The sequence below is a fragment of the Physella acuta genome, unplaced genomic scaffold (genome assembly GCF_028476545.2).
Source record: "Physella acuta isolate Inbredline_101_S28 unplaced genomic scaffold, ASM2847654v3 ptg001088l, whole genome shotgun sequence".
Classification (NCBI taxonomy): Eukaryota; Metazoa; Mollusca; class Gastropoda; family Physidae; genus Physella; species Physella acuta.
In genome coordinates, this window is record NW_026732605.1 from 133220 (window position 1) to 152246 (window position 19027).

A 19027-nucleotide genomic window follows, 5' to 3' on the forward strand; every position below is an offset into this window, starting at 1 on the left:
GGACAAATTATATATATATATATATATATATATATATATATATATATATATATATATATATATATCTATATATATATATATATATATATATATATGAGAGGGATAATTACAATTAGGCTAGGGTTAATTATGATAAGTTTACAGTCTGTAGCTTTATGCCCAGAGGCCTGTCTAGAGTAACAAAAGGGGTCTGGCGTATTTAGGGTAAGATGAAAGGAAACCTGTGTGTCGTGGTTAAGGCTGAACAATGTGAGACTCCTATGAAAGGCATATTTTGTTCTATGCTGTATTATACCTGACTTTTCTGAAAGGCATATTTTGTTCTATGCTGTATTATACCTGACTTCTTCTGAAAGGTATATTTTGTTCTATGCTGTATTATACCTGACTTTTCTGAAAGGCATATTTTGTTCTATGTTGTATTATACCTGACTTTTCTGAAAGGCATATTTTGTTCTATGCTATATTATATATGTTGATGATGGTGAAATCGAAGATTCGCTACTGAAGGTTGAAATCCTAGACACATAGTTGACCCCGATGTAATAATTTAATGTACATTTTTTTCCAAATTGATCGTAATTGGTAAATTATGGATCAAATGTGCATTATTTTATCCTATAAAAAACATTTTTTTAAAGAAAACACTATGAAATGTATTTTAAACTAATGGGTATATTAAATATCTCTAAATTTGATAGACAGAATATTAAACTATATATTACATGAAATGTCCATTTTTATGCTTTAAAAAAATATGGCCATTTATTTCCATTGATACAATTTGATTTGAGCTTTAAAATGCTCTCCCTTTTAAAACTATTCCGAGATTCTTTCCCCTTATTTGTTCAGCTCCAATGACGTACATAGTAATGTATAACATTAAGTGTTCTCAAATCTTTGGGCCGCGGGTCGGTCCGGTCTTTAAGATAGTTTATAGATGTCGTTTTTTCGAGATTTAGAATACTACGTGAAACTTATCATTTATCTTAAGGAATTTAAGTTGTAAGTCGGAATTTAAAGTATCTGAGATAAAATATTTTTAGAACCGTCGTGTAACAAGGACAAGACACAGCAGTCGCTAGCGTTGTGTCTGCTACATGGACAGATCGAGTCAACCCGCATTGTTAACAATTGCTAGAACGTGATCGTTTTCTTTTCAACAAGCCTTGTCAGTTTGTCATTTATTTTTTTCTGGCCAACCTCAAGTTCAAATTGGATAGACGGACCAGTTTTTAGAACTGTGGGCTGGGTGACAAGGATTGTTGGAGTTTTGTTTCGTTAGAATTTTTTATGTGTTTTATCTTAAAAGTTCGCATGGTTCGTAATTTTGGTATTATAAAAATTATATCTATATATCTATATATCTATATGTCTATATATCTATATATCTATATATATATATATATATATATATATATATATATATATATATATATATATATATATATATATATATATATATATATATATATACATATATATAGTGAGTAAAGTATCCCTTCGAATATTACGGTCCATGGGGCAGGTGATGTAAAGTACACCTGTTTAGTGATCACGGCATGTAACGACAGTGTGATCAGCACTATACTATTTGACCACACACACACACATATATATATATATATATATATATATATATATATATATATATATATATATATATATATATATATATATATACATATTCAAACCGGACGTGTTTTAGTAAAAAAGTATGTATTTCTTCTGTAAACCGGTAGTGAGGTAGTAAGCCACTTTAAGGATTATCTGTGATTATTGATAAATTAGGTCGGAGCATACTTGACCTTGATGATAACAATAAATTATTTTATAACTACTGGAAGAAGTGGGTTAAAAAATTCCGTAAGATAAAGCGAGTTATAGAGCAGTAGTTCATTAAATTATTTAGATAACAATTGATGAGTTAAACGTAAGATTTTATGTATATTTTAAAAACGGTGTTAGACTTAAGAATAAGATTTATCGATATTCCAATATAACAGCATTCAATATGATAATGTTTGTCTTCTTGAATAATTTTAATGCTTTTACGACACTATGAAATGTGATGCTCCTGGCTATAATTACTGTAAATATATATATATACTGAGGCTATTTTAAGGAGATTAGCGATAATCTCTTAATAATAGCATGCTTTACTTTCGACGTTTGTAAATTTCCAAAAATAAACTAAAATAGTAAGGTTCATTGTTTTAAATTTAGGTTGCATATTTGTACGACTGAAATTTTTATCAATCTTTTTCAAAGTATGTTGTTTAGAGTTCAGACTGAATTCGAAGAGTTACAAAACTAACTATTGAAAACGTAATTTATTTATGAACATTCTTAAACTTAATAGTTATTTTCTAGATGTTTTCAAAAAAACAAAATTAATTAAGACCAAGACGAATGTTTAATGTGAACTCCATTACCCGCATTATATTAACTTTTTATTAAAAACGTTAGTTTATAAATAAAAGCAAGATCCTAGTTGCATGCTGCAACAAGCTACGAGAGCCACAATACTAGACTCTCTACACAACACAACCTAACATTACTAAACTAATTGAATGTATGAGTTTGTAGCATGTTGGAGTGAGATAAGTCTCAATTTTTTTAACTCGCTGTTTTGTTGAGCAGAGTAAATACGGTAATACGTTCATTGAACGTAATTTCAGCGGTTCTTAAACAGGAGAAATAGGGTAATAAACTAATAAAGTTACCCAGTAGACGCTGAAATAGAATGAAGTATAAATATGGCAATATGCTGATCAAAAGTAATTCCGACGGGTCTAAAACAGATATTATACTGTTATACATTCATGCAATTTTATTTCAACCTTTCTGGAAAAAAAGTAAATATATACTGAAAACCGCTAACAAAAACTAATTTTAGTAGTTCTAAATTATTATTTTTTTACTTTTATATATTTGTTAATGTATTTCTTACTTACGTTATATAACATTACGTGTAACGTCACGGTAATAGCAGTATTTTTCGAAAGATTTTTAAGCTCAAAAAGGAAAGAAAAAATTGTGTTGTGATTGTCTAGTTACTGAATGTAGATACAATTTTATATGATTCAAAAAATTTTCGATTATATTAAGCCCGGGGGTAGCAGTTTAAAAATTAATTCGCATTAATGCTTCATATGTGATGGATTTTAAAACGTAGACTAGAAAAATACACTTTTTACATTATACATGAGGTTTAAAACATTTAACCTTGAGGGCGGCAGGTGACGATAGAATTTATTGAATGACTTGCAGTAAAATAGCTAACTGAAATTGGGTAGAGTCTATGTAACTTCAAAGTAAAAACCTGTTTCATCTAGTGAGTTAGGTAGGCTACGAGGAGTTGCGTTTAATCTCAAATCGCGTCATTGTGTTTAAAAACGCCAGTACTAGACTTGGTCTACAGGTAAAGATGTTGTGTTTAATCTCAAATCGCGTCATTTTGTTTTTAAAATGCCATTTCTTGACTTTGTATACAGGTACTAGTAGATGTGTTTAATCTCAAATCGCGTCATTGTGTTTTACAAACGCCAGTACTTGACTTTGTCATTGTACACCCACCTCTTGACTTGACAAGCACCCCTCGATTCTGTATTATCTTTACATAACATGTCTGGCGATTACCGAGGTTGTATATAATACGCGCCACTAGAGATTGTATAGCCTCTAAATAATACGCCGCATGAAAGTCTCGCGTTCGGATCACGGGATTGTATTAGTGAGACTTTTTTGAGCCCACCCAGCTCTTACGGGTACCTGACCCACGTTACTAAAAGGAAAGGCGGCTGGATATGGTGCTTATCACAGCGATCCCTCGAACTCTACTTCACCTGTACTTAGTCTGAATGGATATCTATACTTTCATATAATACCCAAATCTGGACATTGACCATACTCTGGACAATACCACCGACATTGCCTACCCTCTATACAATACCACAGAAACTGCATACCTTGTATACAATACCACCGACATTGCCTACCCTCTATACAATACCACCGAAACTGCATACCTTGTATACAATACCACCGACATTGCCTACCCTCTATACAATACCACCGAAACTGCCTACTTTCTATACAATACCACTGGACATTGCCTACCCTCTCTGCAATACACCTCTGAACATTACGTCAATTAACGTCGCACTACCAGCATGCATATAGAATGAAAAGAATGTCTTTATCTCCCCATACATTTCAACAGCCATAGGGTACGTGATGATCGGCATTAGCTAGCGGTGTTGTTACTTGAGTTCGGTTTTTTTATCTGCTGTCTTCAAAGTCAAAACGAGGCTAGCAAAGCAATGTGCCTCTTGGTAATCTATCATTGAACATCTTGACTTAGAAGCGACAAGTCGGTTTTGTGTTGTTTGATATAGAAGGCAGCTTAGTTTTGTAACAATTGAATGAAAAAAGACACTGAAATAGTGATCATTGTATTAAAATAAAAGGCAGCCTAACTATAATATTTTGACTGTGGTTCTAAATTATGTAAATTCTGTGTTTTAAATTTGCGGTAAGTTTTTTTTGTGAGTCATAATTAAAGCAAGTGTTATGCAATGCATAAATTAATTTTTCCTGAGTCATATGTGATTGTTTTATGGTGCTTGTATGAGTCAGCTACACGGTGGAGTTGTGAAACGTGTCTTAAGCCAAGTCTTCTGTGTTTGTGTTGACCTTAACGTGATGTGTTCAAATATTACGCGGTCAGTGTTTTTGGCTGGTCATTGTTTATGTAACAAGGAGGTTCGTATCGTGAGTAGATTTTAAGAGGAAGTTTTGTGGATGTTAAACACTTTGTGTTTGTGGTTTGTGGTGCTAACTAAAAACATGGTTTTTGTTTTTGTGCCGTGTTTGAAAAGGTGAACTCTTCAATGTCCTAATCAGGATTGTAACTTAGTTTCGAATCCCTTGTCAGATTATACCGTAGTTTATCATTCCTAGTTAGGATTATACCGTAGTTTCCTAGTCAGGATTATATCTTAGTTTCTCAGTACAAATCAGGATTATACCGCAGTTTCTCAGTCGTAGTCTGGAATATATCGTACTTTTTCATTATTAATCAGGATTGTAAATTAACTTTTTTTTTATCCCTAGTCAGCATTTCGTTGCACTTTTGTGCTCAATTGAGCTGTCAAACCATGCATTTAAATACAATTATGTCATTTGTTTACTTGCTCGTGGGCTATCATTATAATCAGGCAGGTCGAGAACAATTAGACTTGATACACGAATGTAAACAAGAGTGTGTTATGTTGTAGTTCTCTCATGGGTACCCGCGTTTGGCGCCAGTGTGGAGGCTGATTTTATACTCCAGGGACCCGTGTTTGGCCCCATTTTCGGGTCCCGTGGTTAACAAGTGTGGGGGAACTATGATTTTCACCATCATGGGGTATCCAGTTTAAGTCCTATTGTGGGGCTAATAATTGCTTCCATTTAGGAGTATCCGCTTTAAGTCCCGTTGCGGGCCTTGAATTTTACTCGCGGATGGGGACATATTTTAAGTCCATATGTTGGGTTCTTAATTGCCTTCAGTTAGGGGGGCCCATTTTACTTACATTTTGGGGAGGGGGGGACGCACTTTAAGTTCAATTGTGGGGCCCATATTTGCTGCCATTGTGGGGACCCACTTTAAGTTCAATTGTGGGACCCATATTCGCTTCCATTATGAGGGGACCCACTTTAAGTTCCATTGTGGGACCCATATCTGCTTCCATTGTGGGGACCCACTTTAAGTTCCATTGTGGGACCCATATCTGCTTCCATTGTGGGACCCATATTAGCCTCTATTACGGGACCCTCGTTTAGCCTCATGTGACGTGGACAAAGGGAGATGACGCAGTTAGACAATTTTTTTTAGAGTGCTCCTCTATGAATCATACTTGACCTCCGCAGGCAGCCCTGCATGAAGGTCACCACCAAGGTCATCCTTCGTCAGATTTGAAAACGGGTTATCGTGCGATTATCGCCATAACGTTCAAAGTCCACCTGGAAAAAAATGTTCTTTTCTTCCTGTTATTTGTAACTTTATTATAAAAAAATACTTTTAGCCTAATTTTTTATTTGTCTGATACGTGATTCGATTTCTTTCAAGGAAGAACAAAGTAAAAACGGAAAATTCGTTGAATTAATAATTGAAATAGGACTTGGTCATATAGTTCGTATGCTGATCTTGAGAAACTTCAACAAAATTGTTATAGTGATTAGGAAATACACAATAGAATGTTGTTTTGATATAGCACAAGAGAGTCAGTGTTTGTTTTATATAGTACAATAGAGTCAATGTTTTAGTTTACTAGTGTACTTGTTGAAATACTACTCAGTCTAATTGCGTCCGTAAAGTTTTTTTTTATATCCTTGAACCTATTTAGCTCTATTCAGAAACTAACACAACCTGTGATTAATTAGAAAGACAATAGTGGCATTGTTTTAGTTTACTATCATACGATAGTGTATGTATTCTTAAAATACCACTCACCTAGATTGCGAAAGTAGCATTTTTGTGTCCTTGAGCTTTTTCAGTTTTATTTCGTAACCAGCACAACTTGTGATTTCTTAGAAAGACAATAGTGACCCTGTTTTAGTTTACTATCATAAGATAGAGTATGTACTTAAAAATACCACTCAACTAGATTGAGTCGGTAACCTTTGTTTGTGTTCTTGAGCCTACTCAGCTCTATTCCGTAACCAGCATAAATTGGTGTTTGTCAGAACAACTTGACATTAAGCTTTGACGTTTGTTACAAAATAAAACGGACACAGCTACTTAGTCCGTTTGTATTTCACTTTACTACTAATTAAACGGGACTTAAGTAATAGTGTTGCTAAAAATAGATGCTCTACTTCTCAGCTTAAGAGCCAGTGGGTCATTCGTTAAGTTTTGGGGGACTTCCCTGTAAGGGTTTAGCTGTAGCTCTTTATAGTGACAGGCAGTCATCCTGCCGTGTGACGTCAGCTGATTGTGTGTGAAACGTCACACGCCGTCTGCTGCACTTGATGGCTTCTGTTGATGGGGCGGAGGAGGGGGGGGGGAGGTGTCTTTAGTCAAGCGAGTAAACGATTGCGCGATTGTTACTTTGTGTGTGGGGGGGGGGGGGGGGTGGACGGAGAGGAAGAGACGTAACATTTTTTTTTAAATTTATATTATACGTAAATTAATTAATAATTAAATTTGTTTTTTTTTTTATGTTTTTGAGTTTAGAATTACTGTAAAATAAGATGTAATATCTTGACCTTTTGATTTTTGTTGATTTGAAAATAATCTCTACCCCCCCCCCCCTCCTCCTTATTTCAATTCATTTACTTTAAAACATCAGCTTCAAATTGAGAACCTTAAAAACCAAAACGCGTAAATTAGGGAAAAAATAATATAAAATAAAAATGTAATGTATATTAAGTATGCAGCGAATGTATAAGATGTGAATACATTCTTCACATGAAAGTGACGCGATTGTTTATGTGCTCATATTCTGCAGATGTCTCACATTGTTAGAATCCCATACATCTGACATACGCACATACATATCTAGCGGACATGTCAAGTTCCGTAATCATAATTTGTGGACTTGATTACTTCTTTAATTAGTGTCACAATGATTGAAATATGAACGGGGCGGGGGGATAGAGGTTAGAGGTTAAATATTTTTATAACTGCTTGTCAACATGCGTTAAAGGGACGTTACTTTAAGATGTAAGTGTCGCTTTAAGGATAATAAATGAGAATTACCTTTTCTATTTGCTTGTATAAAATGCTACATAGCTTACAGGAAAAACAATAAGATAATGATTACACTAGCCTATTAACTTCTAGTAACATCTAAGTTAAAAATAGACATAGCATGTGTTAGTATTAAGAGATACATATACATATAAAATACATACATATATATAATATATATATATATATATATATATATATATATATATATATATATATATATATATATATATATATATATATATATATATATATATATATATATATATATGCATATATATATATATATATGCATATATATATATTTATTTATTTATATATGTATATATAATGTATAAATATATGTATGTAAATACATATGTATATATATATATATATATATATATATATATATATATATATATATATATATATATATATATATATATTCTTCACGTGTGGGCGGCATAATTAATATTATGCATATAATATGTGTAAAAAACACAGGAGTATCTGGGCATTAAAATTGTCACACAAATTTAGCAACTGATTAACAACTTTTTTTTCTTTTTTTTTTTATTTTAGACAGGTGAACTAGCGCAGAAAGCGAAGATAAATTGAGCGAGGCGTCCATAGGAAACACGAAAACGCCGGAAGTCTGTGTCAACTTTCGAAATAAAGTGCTAACTTTACAACCTCACCCCTACATCAACAAGTGGGCTGGACTATAAACAGAGTCGACACCGGATACCAGAGATCTAATTTTAGTAAACTTCAAATACAACATCTCGAGAAAAATAATTATAAATTTTCTCGAGACAAGAATTCAAACCGGAAGTAGTTTTTACATAACCGGTAGTGGGTTTTTTTTTGCGAACGTTCAAGAGACATTTTACCAAAGCAATTTTAACCAAGAAGTGTATTCCAAGATTATTCAACAAAAATGGATTTTTCCTGACTGGGGTATAGACAGTGAAACATTTTATTTTCACTACTTCTTGAAAAAACGAAGAAACGAGAATACTTTGCTAAAGAAAATATTTATTTATTTATAAGTTACCTTGGATTTGAAAAGAAATTCCTAAATTATTCCGTCCAATTCAAAAAAATAATTATAAGAATCTCAAAACAAGGACATATTTAGATCTTTACAGTAAATCAATTGTTGGAGTTTCCTAATTTCTTTTGTCGTGAAAAGAAGACAGACCGCAACCAACAGACCATGAAACCCCAAGCTGTCGTCATGGCAACCATCGTGGTGCTACTCATCATTCTCGCGACACTCGGCACCACAGAAGCTAAACCATACAAAAATGACATACTTTCAGGGTGAGTAATAGTTTTGGTTATAGTTTCACTAGAAAATGTTTGTTTTCATTTGCATTCATTTCTAATTAGAACCATACTGCTAGCACTAAAACAACATTTTTGCGCGCGTGTGTCTGTTATTAAATATATATATATATATATATATATATATATATATATATATATATATATATATATATATATATATATATATATATATATATAAAACAAAATATTCATAGAATGTACAGTAGATGGCACATTCTCATATTCGTTTATGACTATAATTCTGTATAATTCACCTTTTACTTATTATGGTAATAAAACCTTACTACGCCACCGAAAACGACTAAAAATCCCTAATGCGCCCATGTATATTAGCAATAATCTGATTAAGCCACAACGGAGACTTTAAAAAATGTAATAAGTCCTGTAAACAGTATTCTACTTGAAACATTAGGGGGGAGCTAAATTTTCTGGGGAGGGGGTTGGGCGATACTGATAAAAGTACATATTTTGTATACTAATTCTACTTCTTTCTGGGGGTAGAAGTGCTTTCCGCCCCCCCCCCCCCCCACCTCCATCTAAAGGGATGCCAGAAAGAAACTCTGCCTACAAAACACTATTAATCTTAATCACGCCCCTGCAAATAAACCTCATTTACATTTCCTGATGTTGACGATTTATTAAGCACATCTAAATTGGTCTCAAGGCCGAGACGGGTTTTTTTTATATAATAAAAAGGTCTCGCTCTGACCCGGAAAATTGTGTCATCGTCGCAATGTGTCATGCAAGTGTCATGAGATGACATGACAGTATGTCCGTGTCAGTCAAAGCTGTTGAGAAACTGAACCTGTTTATTCTGCAAAGGTCCGCATAAATTCGTTTCGGTGCGACCTACTTGAATCATCGTTGTTGTTTTTTTTTTTTTTAATGGATGGGGTGGGAATGAGGTTGGGGATGGGTGGTTAAGTGGGGGAGTGTTATAAAAAAGTAAAGTTTCCCTTTCAAACCTGACGGTCTATGGGGCAAGTGAAGTAGAGTTTACTTTTTCTGTGACCTCGGCATATGAAGAGATAGTGTGGTCATCACTATGCCCAGCCGCCTTTACTTTCCCTAACGTGAGTTAGGTACCCATCAGAGTTGGGTGGACTCAGGGAGGTCTACTGACTTGAACCCGGATTCGAACGCGAGACTTACGGGTTAGCAGTCCAGCTCTCTACCGCTAGACCACTCCGTCCCACAGACTATTATATAATACCGAAAAATTGGGCTGTGACTTAACAGGTTACTTTGACGTGTATTTCCCCTGTTGTGTAAGAGAAGATTATATTGATGCTGAGGGCAAAGGTTGGGTCAGAGGTTAAAGTTCAAATAGAACACACAATATAGTCCGCATGGACTGGCATATTTTGTAAACACGTGCAAATAGCAATAAGCTTTTTTTTTTAGGTTCAACGTTGTATTAATCAACATACCAACCATTCATAAAGCTGGCTAGTTCAATCGCCTAGACCAGGGGTTCCCAACCTTTTTTTACTCTAGAGCACATTCTAAAATATCGGTAGGGTGGCGGGCACCACCTATTTTAAATCGACAAACTCCTTCCAGAGGCGTAGCGACCCTTCCCGTCACCCGGGGACAAAACTTTCGATTTGCACCCACCCTCAAACTTTCGATTTGCATCCCCCCCCCCCTCAAATTTTCGAGTTGCACCCCCCCCCCTCTCAAACTTTCGATTTCCATCCCCATCAACCATTCAATAATGTTTATGAAAAAAATTATGTCTCTGTCGAGTAGTGAGAGGCGGGCACAAACGAATCGTTCGGCGGGCGCCATGGCGCCCGCGGGCACGGGGTTTGGAACCCCTGGCCTAGACTCTAGAGTAAGAGATACACATATATATATATATATATATATATATATATATATATATATATATATATATATATATATATATATATATATATATAGGCCCCTAAATATATATATATATATATATATATATATATATATATATATATATATATATATATATATATATATATATATATATATATATATATATACCACCTCCTTCCAAGGCTGGGACTTGTAACTGTAATAAAGTAACGCGTTACTTATAAAGTAACCACTCGTGGATATTTTGACATCTGTACCCACAATCTATCACAACTAAACCATCATGCACCACTAGCTTCACTCTAGCCCCGACCCACACCACGGCTTCCGTTGACGTCACGCATGGGAAGATAACCCGTGTAATGCATTATACCTCGGATTAATTCCCTTGGTGACTTGCAGCGCGGTAAAACTGTTCTGATTGAGGAGTTTATTTTAATCCCCATAATCCTTTTATACGATTCGGCTTTTGATTTCGTCGTACTTGTAAAATATTTTTAAAAAATATAAGAGAGAAATTTTTATTTAATGTGGCGATAAAGACGAAACACAATAAAAAAATGTTAAAAATGTTTTTGTAATAAATATTTTAAACATGAGCATCAATAGTTCTGTTTGGTCATAAAAAAAAAATTATATTTTAAAATTTTAAAAGTGATATCGTAGGTGGGGGGGGGGGGGGGGGGGCACTGAAATAATAATGTTCTTAGTGGTTGAAATAAAGAAATACATAACCTTGAAAATAACATTTATTATCCTATTTACGCGAATAACATACATTTAAAAAAAAAAAAGTTTTTTTGTACTTTAACCTTTCATGGAATTTTTGTTCTAATGTTCGTTAAAACCTAAAAACATAATGCCACCCATTTAGAGAAAAATAAAAGTTGATATAAAAATATTTTTGTTTAGCCGTGAGCCATTTCTGTGGTTGACATTCATCAGCACGTGAATTAATACAGTGAGCAGTTAAGCTCATGCAATCAACTGAAACACACATCACCATCTTCGTCACACACACACACACACATACCACACAAATGACAGGAAATGACGTCACACTTGTCCTTACTCTGACATTTATAATATAAACATTTGGGATAATAGCACAAGAAGAGTATAATAGCAGCATTCGTTTCGGTAATTTGTGCCTGTTAGTGAGGTAAATATCAACATCCGTTTTCAACAGTCGCACGTAATATCTTGTTTAGCGTATTATAATGTTGGTTAGTAATAATAATAATAATAATTTAATGTCATAAATACTTGAATCCATATTAGGGATTTTTTCTTTTTTTCAGTGTTTGATAGTGGACTCGTCCAAAAATGGGAGTGTTTGGTTGTTATTAATATTGTAGTATTGTAGAATCAAATTTAGGGTTAGGTTTCGGAACAGGGTTAGGGTTAATTTAGGTCTTGGGTTAGGGTTACGATAAGCTTTATTAGATTAGCGATTTACATTAGCTTTTTTTTCTACCACTAATAAAATAACGTCCTCGTTGTTTTTTTTTAAGATTCCACAGTTGTCTCACCATTGTGTCACCATCACTGTATCACCATTGTGTCACCATCATTGTCTCGCCCTTGTTTTACCATTGTGTTACCATCACTGTATCACCATTGTGTCACCATCATTGTCTCACCATTATGTCACCAATGTGTCACCATCATTGTCTCACCATCATTGTCTCGCCCTTGTCTCACCATTGTGTCATCATCACTGTATCACCATTGAGTCACCATTGTGTCACCATCATTGTCTCATCATCGTGTCAGTACCATTGTAACACCATTGTGTTACCATCTCTGTATCACCATTGAGTCACCATTGTCTCACCATCATTGTCTCATCATCGTGTCACTACCATTGTATCACCACTGTGTCACCATCACTGTCTCACCATTGTGTCACCAGCATTATCTCGCCATTGTGTCACCATCTTTGTCTCACCATTGGGTCATCATCATTGTATGAGATTCCCTGACTCAGCACTAAAGATTCCCGGCATTCCATTACAAAAGTAATGCTAAAGTACCCCGCCCTTCACAGACTACTCTATTGTCAATAAACATGCGTGGCTCAAGAAAAATATCCCCTTTCAGTTCCTCGTTTAGCGGTGAAGTTTTATTTATTTTTTATTTCATAGTCGAGTTGTCTGTTCTTTAATAAACCACAAGTGCTACTTGTGGTTGTAATGAAGAAACAAGTGCACTTATAACATGTTTTAAGTGGTTTTTATACATGACGTCTAAAACGTAAAGAAAGGGCAGTTCGACATTTGGAGACAGTGGGTTACGACATCGAGAAGTGGGTTTTAAAAAAAAGTTAGGTGGTGTGTTGTTTTAGTATCTAAAATAAAAATGATTTTTTGTGTGGTGTTGGTTTACAAGCGACGTCATTTTAGGGAATGGGTGCGGGGAGAGTGTGGCTTTTGGCGACAAGTGTTATTACGGAAGTGGGAAGGGGTGTCGGATAAAATAACAAACGTCATTTATGGACAAGGCATCAGATTCTTCAACACACAGCATACATTTTCAAAGATTTTTTTTTAAGTCGAACGCAGCACATTTCAAGCTACAAGCTAGTTCTGTAAATAATGGAAACATTATCCGATACGTATAAAAATTGTATTTAATTTTTATACGTATCAACATTTCTGGGATAAAAGTTGACTAAGATTAAAATTGTATAAGTGTACTTATATTTCTTATTCAGGTACAGCTTGAAACTTAATCAGAAATTGTGTTGTTCTTTGCTTTTTTATACATATATATATATATATATATATATATATATATATATATATATGGAAGTGTATACAGTTGTATGATACCGGATCGAATTCCTCTCCATTAAATTATTGGTCTCTGTTTACCAAACTGGCCCTAAAATTGATTATTTCTTCCCTGGCCACTTGTCTCAGAATCTGATGCTCTAACATTTGCAGACGATGCCGTAGGAACCGCGAAACACGTGACCGTGGTGTAAGAACGAGGGCGGGGGGCGTTTGTGGCAACTTGGCCGTGTTTGATGGCCCTTTATCTTCGGGTCGCGAGCTTAATCTTTTAAAGTGGCGGGGACAAAAAATTTTAAGCTCTTAAGCTCATTGAGTGGCATGCTCTTGGGTAAACTCAGACAGAGCAGTGTCGGGTTTAGTTTTTTTCAGGACGATTTTGTTTTTGTTTTAATCTGGAGTGTTTAATTTTTTTTTTAATTAAAAAAAAGCGGCTGTATTTTATATTAATATGTTTTTTTTATATTACCGCACCGATTTCTGTAAATTGACGGGATTGTTCCCTGATTCCTATAGCCAAGTATACAACTGGTTGGGAATAGGTTTAGGGTTTGGGTCAGGGTTTGGGTTTGGGTTAGGGTTAGGTTAAGAGTATATTTAAAGGTATATTAAAGGTATATTTAGGGTATGTTTTGGGTATGGTTAGGGTATAGTTAAGGTATGGTTAGGGTCTGGTTAGGGTATGCTAAGGGTTGGGGTTGGGTTTGGGTTTGGGTTACGGCTACGGCTACGGCTACGGCTACGGTTACGGTTACGGTTACGGTTACGGTTACGGTTACGGTTACGGTTACGGTTACGGTTACGGTTACGGTTACGGTTACGGTTACGGTTACGGTTACGGTTACGGTTACGGTTGCGGTTGCGGTTGCGGTTGCGGTTGCGGTTGCGGTTGCGGTAACGATTACTGTTAAGGTTAACGGTTACTGTTACGATTAACGGTTATAGTCAGTAATAGTGTTATGAAACCGACGATTGGGTCCGGTGATATTAGCTAAAAAAAATACTAACACTCCCTACCTGTTAACCCTATAACTACCGGATGTTAAATCGCTAACCCGGCCGGAAGATTATCCCTGCGGTGCTAATTCCTTTATCAGCGGTGGTTGAGAATTAATCTTTATCGATATTATATCCGTCCTGTGGACACACTCTAACCCCCATTAAGCTAATTACCACAGCTATCTTAATTAGTAATTGCACTAAACTGAACCGTATTGACAATATTTACCGTTTATTATTAAACTCGTCATTCCTTTATAGTTTATAGCAAGAGTTAGCCATTCGTAAAATTTCTTTAACTTGTGTTATAAAAATATGCGATAATGGATAACGGACGAGTAGTTGTAAATCCATACCACATACATGATTAGGGACGGAGTATTTGGGTGGTGGGGGAGGGGGTGGGTGAGACTGCTAACCCAAAAGAATCGAGTTCGGATCCAGAGTTCGATTACGGACCTTTAAGTCCACCCAGCTTTTTAATTGGTCTCTGATTCACGTTAGAAAAAATAAAAGTTCTGGGCATTGAAAAGATTACTCTTTAATGCCGAGGTAAAAAAAACATGTGAACTCTTCTCCACCTACCCCCTATGGACCACTAGGTCTGAATATAATTTTTTTTTAAATATAAAGTGACGCCTCTTCTACTGATCAAAATACTAATATATATGCATACATACACTGCTTATTCAATAATAAGATGGGTCTTAGCCTTCACAAGTAACTTTGTCCGATGATGAGGCTTCAGAAATATAATTGCGGATCTGTTACATTATAATTCCAGTTATGTCGCTCTTCACTGTTTTGTGTTTAAATTGGTTTTGACTCGCGATTTCTAAACAAACCATCTCACATGTGCGGGGGTTCATTGAACTCGACATCGGCGTCTGTTTTAGCTCATGTCAAAATAATTTAACTTCGAGCTGTTTGAGTTTCTTTCAGGCTTCTCTTCCGGGGCGGTGGGTCACTACCCCTCGGAACGTATCTATCGCCCCCCCCCCCCCTTCTCTACCCCTCACCCCCTCTTCAACGGTTGAAATAGAAAAAAAAACTAAAGAATAAAATTATATACTGTAACAGTGTACACCCGCTCTCCCCATAAAATTTTAAGCCCCCCTTCCCCCCCCCACACACACACACGAAAACTTCAAGTGCCCCCACACCCTCTCTGGAGAAAAATATCTGAAAGAAACTTTTTTTTGGAAATTGATCTTTCCCCAACGATTGGACCCAACGCTGTTTTTTTGTAAATTTTGATTTTTTTTCTAAAGGTCAATCCGTAGAAAAGCCACCTTCTTTAACATTGATCCAACATAAATGCACTACTTTATGCCAAAACTAATATATAATGTTGGATTTACAAGAAGTAGATCTAAATCAAATCCGGACATCATGACGTGAGTTAGGCGAAATTGATCACAAAAACAAACGCCAATGTGGTATCTTTGACAAACGCGAAAACTATCAGCCTCATACAACGAAGCCAGATTTTTATATAGCGAGAGCTGAAAAATAATTGTAGAAAATCGTGTGTTTTGGCTTTGTTAAGAAGTATGTTTTGTGTTCATGTTTAAGCCTGTGGTAATTCTTTCCCTGCTAAGGCGAGTTGGGAGCATGCAAATAGATATCACACGGAAATAGCTTTTGGCCGAGATTTTTTTAAAGGTAAAACACTGGAGAAACAATATCGTGGGATCCTATGGATCTCGATTGCATATGAAGTTAGATCGAGGGAAGGAGATTGTATCTATTTAGCTCACCCTTGGGCTCGCCCCCCCCCCCCTCTCCCTTATGCCGTTTTTCCATGAAAGATATCGCTTTGAGATAGGCAATATTTTATTTGTTGATATGGAAGTTTGTTTTTTTTTTTCTTACAACATCTGGCTGTCAATGAACAGGTCTAATTAATGCCGTATTAAAAGAAACAAAACAGTTTAAGATGAGTCTTGTCCCTTGGGTCCATCTGCTGTGTGGAGAGAGGGGGTCTGATACATAGGCAACATCTGACTCTTCCCAACTCAGGGCCCAGGCTGTGAACTTGGATTTCCAATACGCAATCACACAATAGTCTAATAGAAACATTCATTTTCGGAAGAATCCATTTTCGGACACATGTACGATAAAAAAATATCCCTTGACTGTAAACAATAACAAATTAATAACACTTCACTGTTTGCTCGTAGCAGATCCTTGACATACGCACTTTTACGCTTAAGACGATCAATTAAATATGAGTTATTGCCCTTTCCGTTGCTCATCTGTTTCTCGCCCCTTGTGACATGTGAAATCAATGCAGGGAATTGAAAGTACCCGGGTTTATTTTGTGTTCAATCCATCACTTGACAAGCTTAGTGTCTGGTTTTGTGGTCGTGGGTTCAAATCCTAATTAATAATTATCGTTGAGTTGAGTGTTGTTTTAAAAAGATGTACTATCAATTTTTTTTTTAAATATTCAACTTTAGAATACATTTGTATATAATGCTAGGCCCCCATCGGTGAGTCATCATTAATGTTAAAGTACCTCATCTAAAAAATAACGAGGTCAAATATTTAGGTCACACATTCCATCTAGCGCGTCGCATGTAGGGGAGATAATTAAGTCAACACGATTTGATTATTTGTTGTAATTAAACACATGTTGATGAAAATTTCTTCTCTAGTGATTGGTCACCTTGTTGGGTTAAACAATGTTCAAGTGTATAACAATGTTGGGTTTTAATTAATTAATTAATTAATTTAATTATTCACAATTATTTAAATAATGATCTTCAATGAAGTACTACTCTCTCATGGTCACATTTCGTTACAAAAAGCCCGACTCGTTTTCCCTTAAAATGACTTCACAAAGCAAACAAAACAAATTTCATTCTTTTTTATTTATTTTTATTTATTTTTACTTTATTTTTAAAATTATTTTTCTTTTGTTGATACAAAGTAAGCAGTTAAAGTTAAAACTTAAAAACTTTAACTGGAAAGAATATATATGTGGAAGAGAGGTTATATTTTGACTATTATAAACGAGAAAAATGGCCCGTTGAGGAAGGATACACCGGGCGCTAGCTTGATAGTGCTGTCTCTTTTCTCTAAACTAAAACCAACCCACCCCCCCCCACACACCACCCCCCACCCCACCCCACCCCCACACACCACCCCCCACCCCCACCCCCCCACCCCCCACACACACCACCCCCTCCACACACCGCCCCCCCACACACACCACCCCCCCACCCCTCCACCCCCCCCCCCACCCCCCAAAAAAAACATGCCTACCGTCCCATTCAACGAAATATAATTATATACTTTTTCCAGTGTCCGCCCCTTCCCCGAAAATTCTACCCCCGCCCCCGAAAATTTCAAGTACCCCCACCCCTCTCTGGGGAGGAAAAAGTCTAAACTAAAACCACCCCACCCCCCACACACACCACCCCCCCCACCCCCCCCACCCCCCCCCCCCCCCCCCCCCAAAAAAAAAACATGTCTACCGTCCCATTCAACGAAATATAATTATATACTTTTTCCAGTGTCCGCCCCCTCCCCGAGGGGGGGGGGGGCTCAGACGTTCTTACGCGGGGGGTGGGGCTTCGCCCCTACCCGAAGAATTGTATGCAAGAAACTCTTCACGCAAACCATTAAGATTAGACAACATTTCCTTTTTATTCAATGTTAACGCGAAAATCAATGACGTCATATAACTTTGAGCACTCTCTGGGTTTGAGATTATTTTCTACTCTGTGCGCTAAATGTGTCGACGTCATACTTCGTTTTTCGAAATACTATGCATGTTTTTATTTTCTTTGTGTTTTCTCTAGAGCGTTCTTGTCAGATAGATAGATAGAGAGACAGCGAAACTATTAGTATTAACGAGAAAAATGGCCCGTTGAGGAAGGATACACCGGGCGCTAGGTTGATAGTGCTGTCTCTTTTCTCTAAACAAAAACCACCCCCCCCACACACACCACCCCCACCCCCACCCACACCCCCACCCACACCACCCCAACCCCCCACCCCCCCCCCACACACCACCCCCCCACACACCACCCCCCCCACCCCCACCCCTACACACACCACCCCACACACACACCACCCCCCACCCCCCACCCCCACCCCCCCACACACCACCCCCCACCCCCCACCCCTACACACACCACCCCACACACACACCACCCCCCACCCCCCACCCCCCCCCCCCCCCAAAAAAAAACATGTCTACCGTCCCATTCAACGAAATATAATTATATACTTTTTCCAGTGTCCGCCCCCTCCCCGAAAATTCTACACCCGCCCCCGAAATTTTCAAGTACCCTCA

General features: G+C 36.5%; 1 protein-coding gene across 4 annotated transcripts in view; it reads left to right on the forward strand.

Annotated features, from left to right (window-relative positions):
* LOC131955626 (uncharacterized) overlaps window positions 1–19027 on the forward strand; it is a 52503-nt gene that overhangs the window by 18078 nt on the left and 15398 nt on the right. For 3 of the 4 annotated variants that reach the window (XM_059319817.1, XM_059319818.1, XM_059319820.1), the window contains exon 2: window positions 8303–9046. In XM_059319817.1, coding sequence (XP_059175800.1) covers window positions 8940–9046 — 107 coding nt within the window. In that variant the 5' untranslated portion in view covers window positions 8303–8939. Of the gene's footprint in view, window positions 1–4325; window positions 4538–8302; window positions 9047–19027 lie in introns of those variants that run through there. The other variant, XM_059319819.1, reaches the window with a different exon arrangement.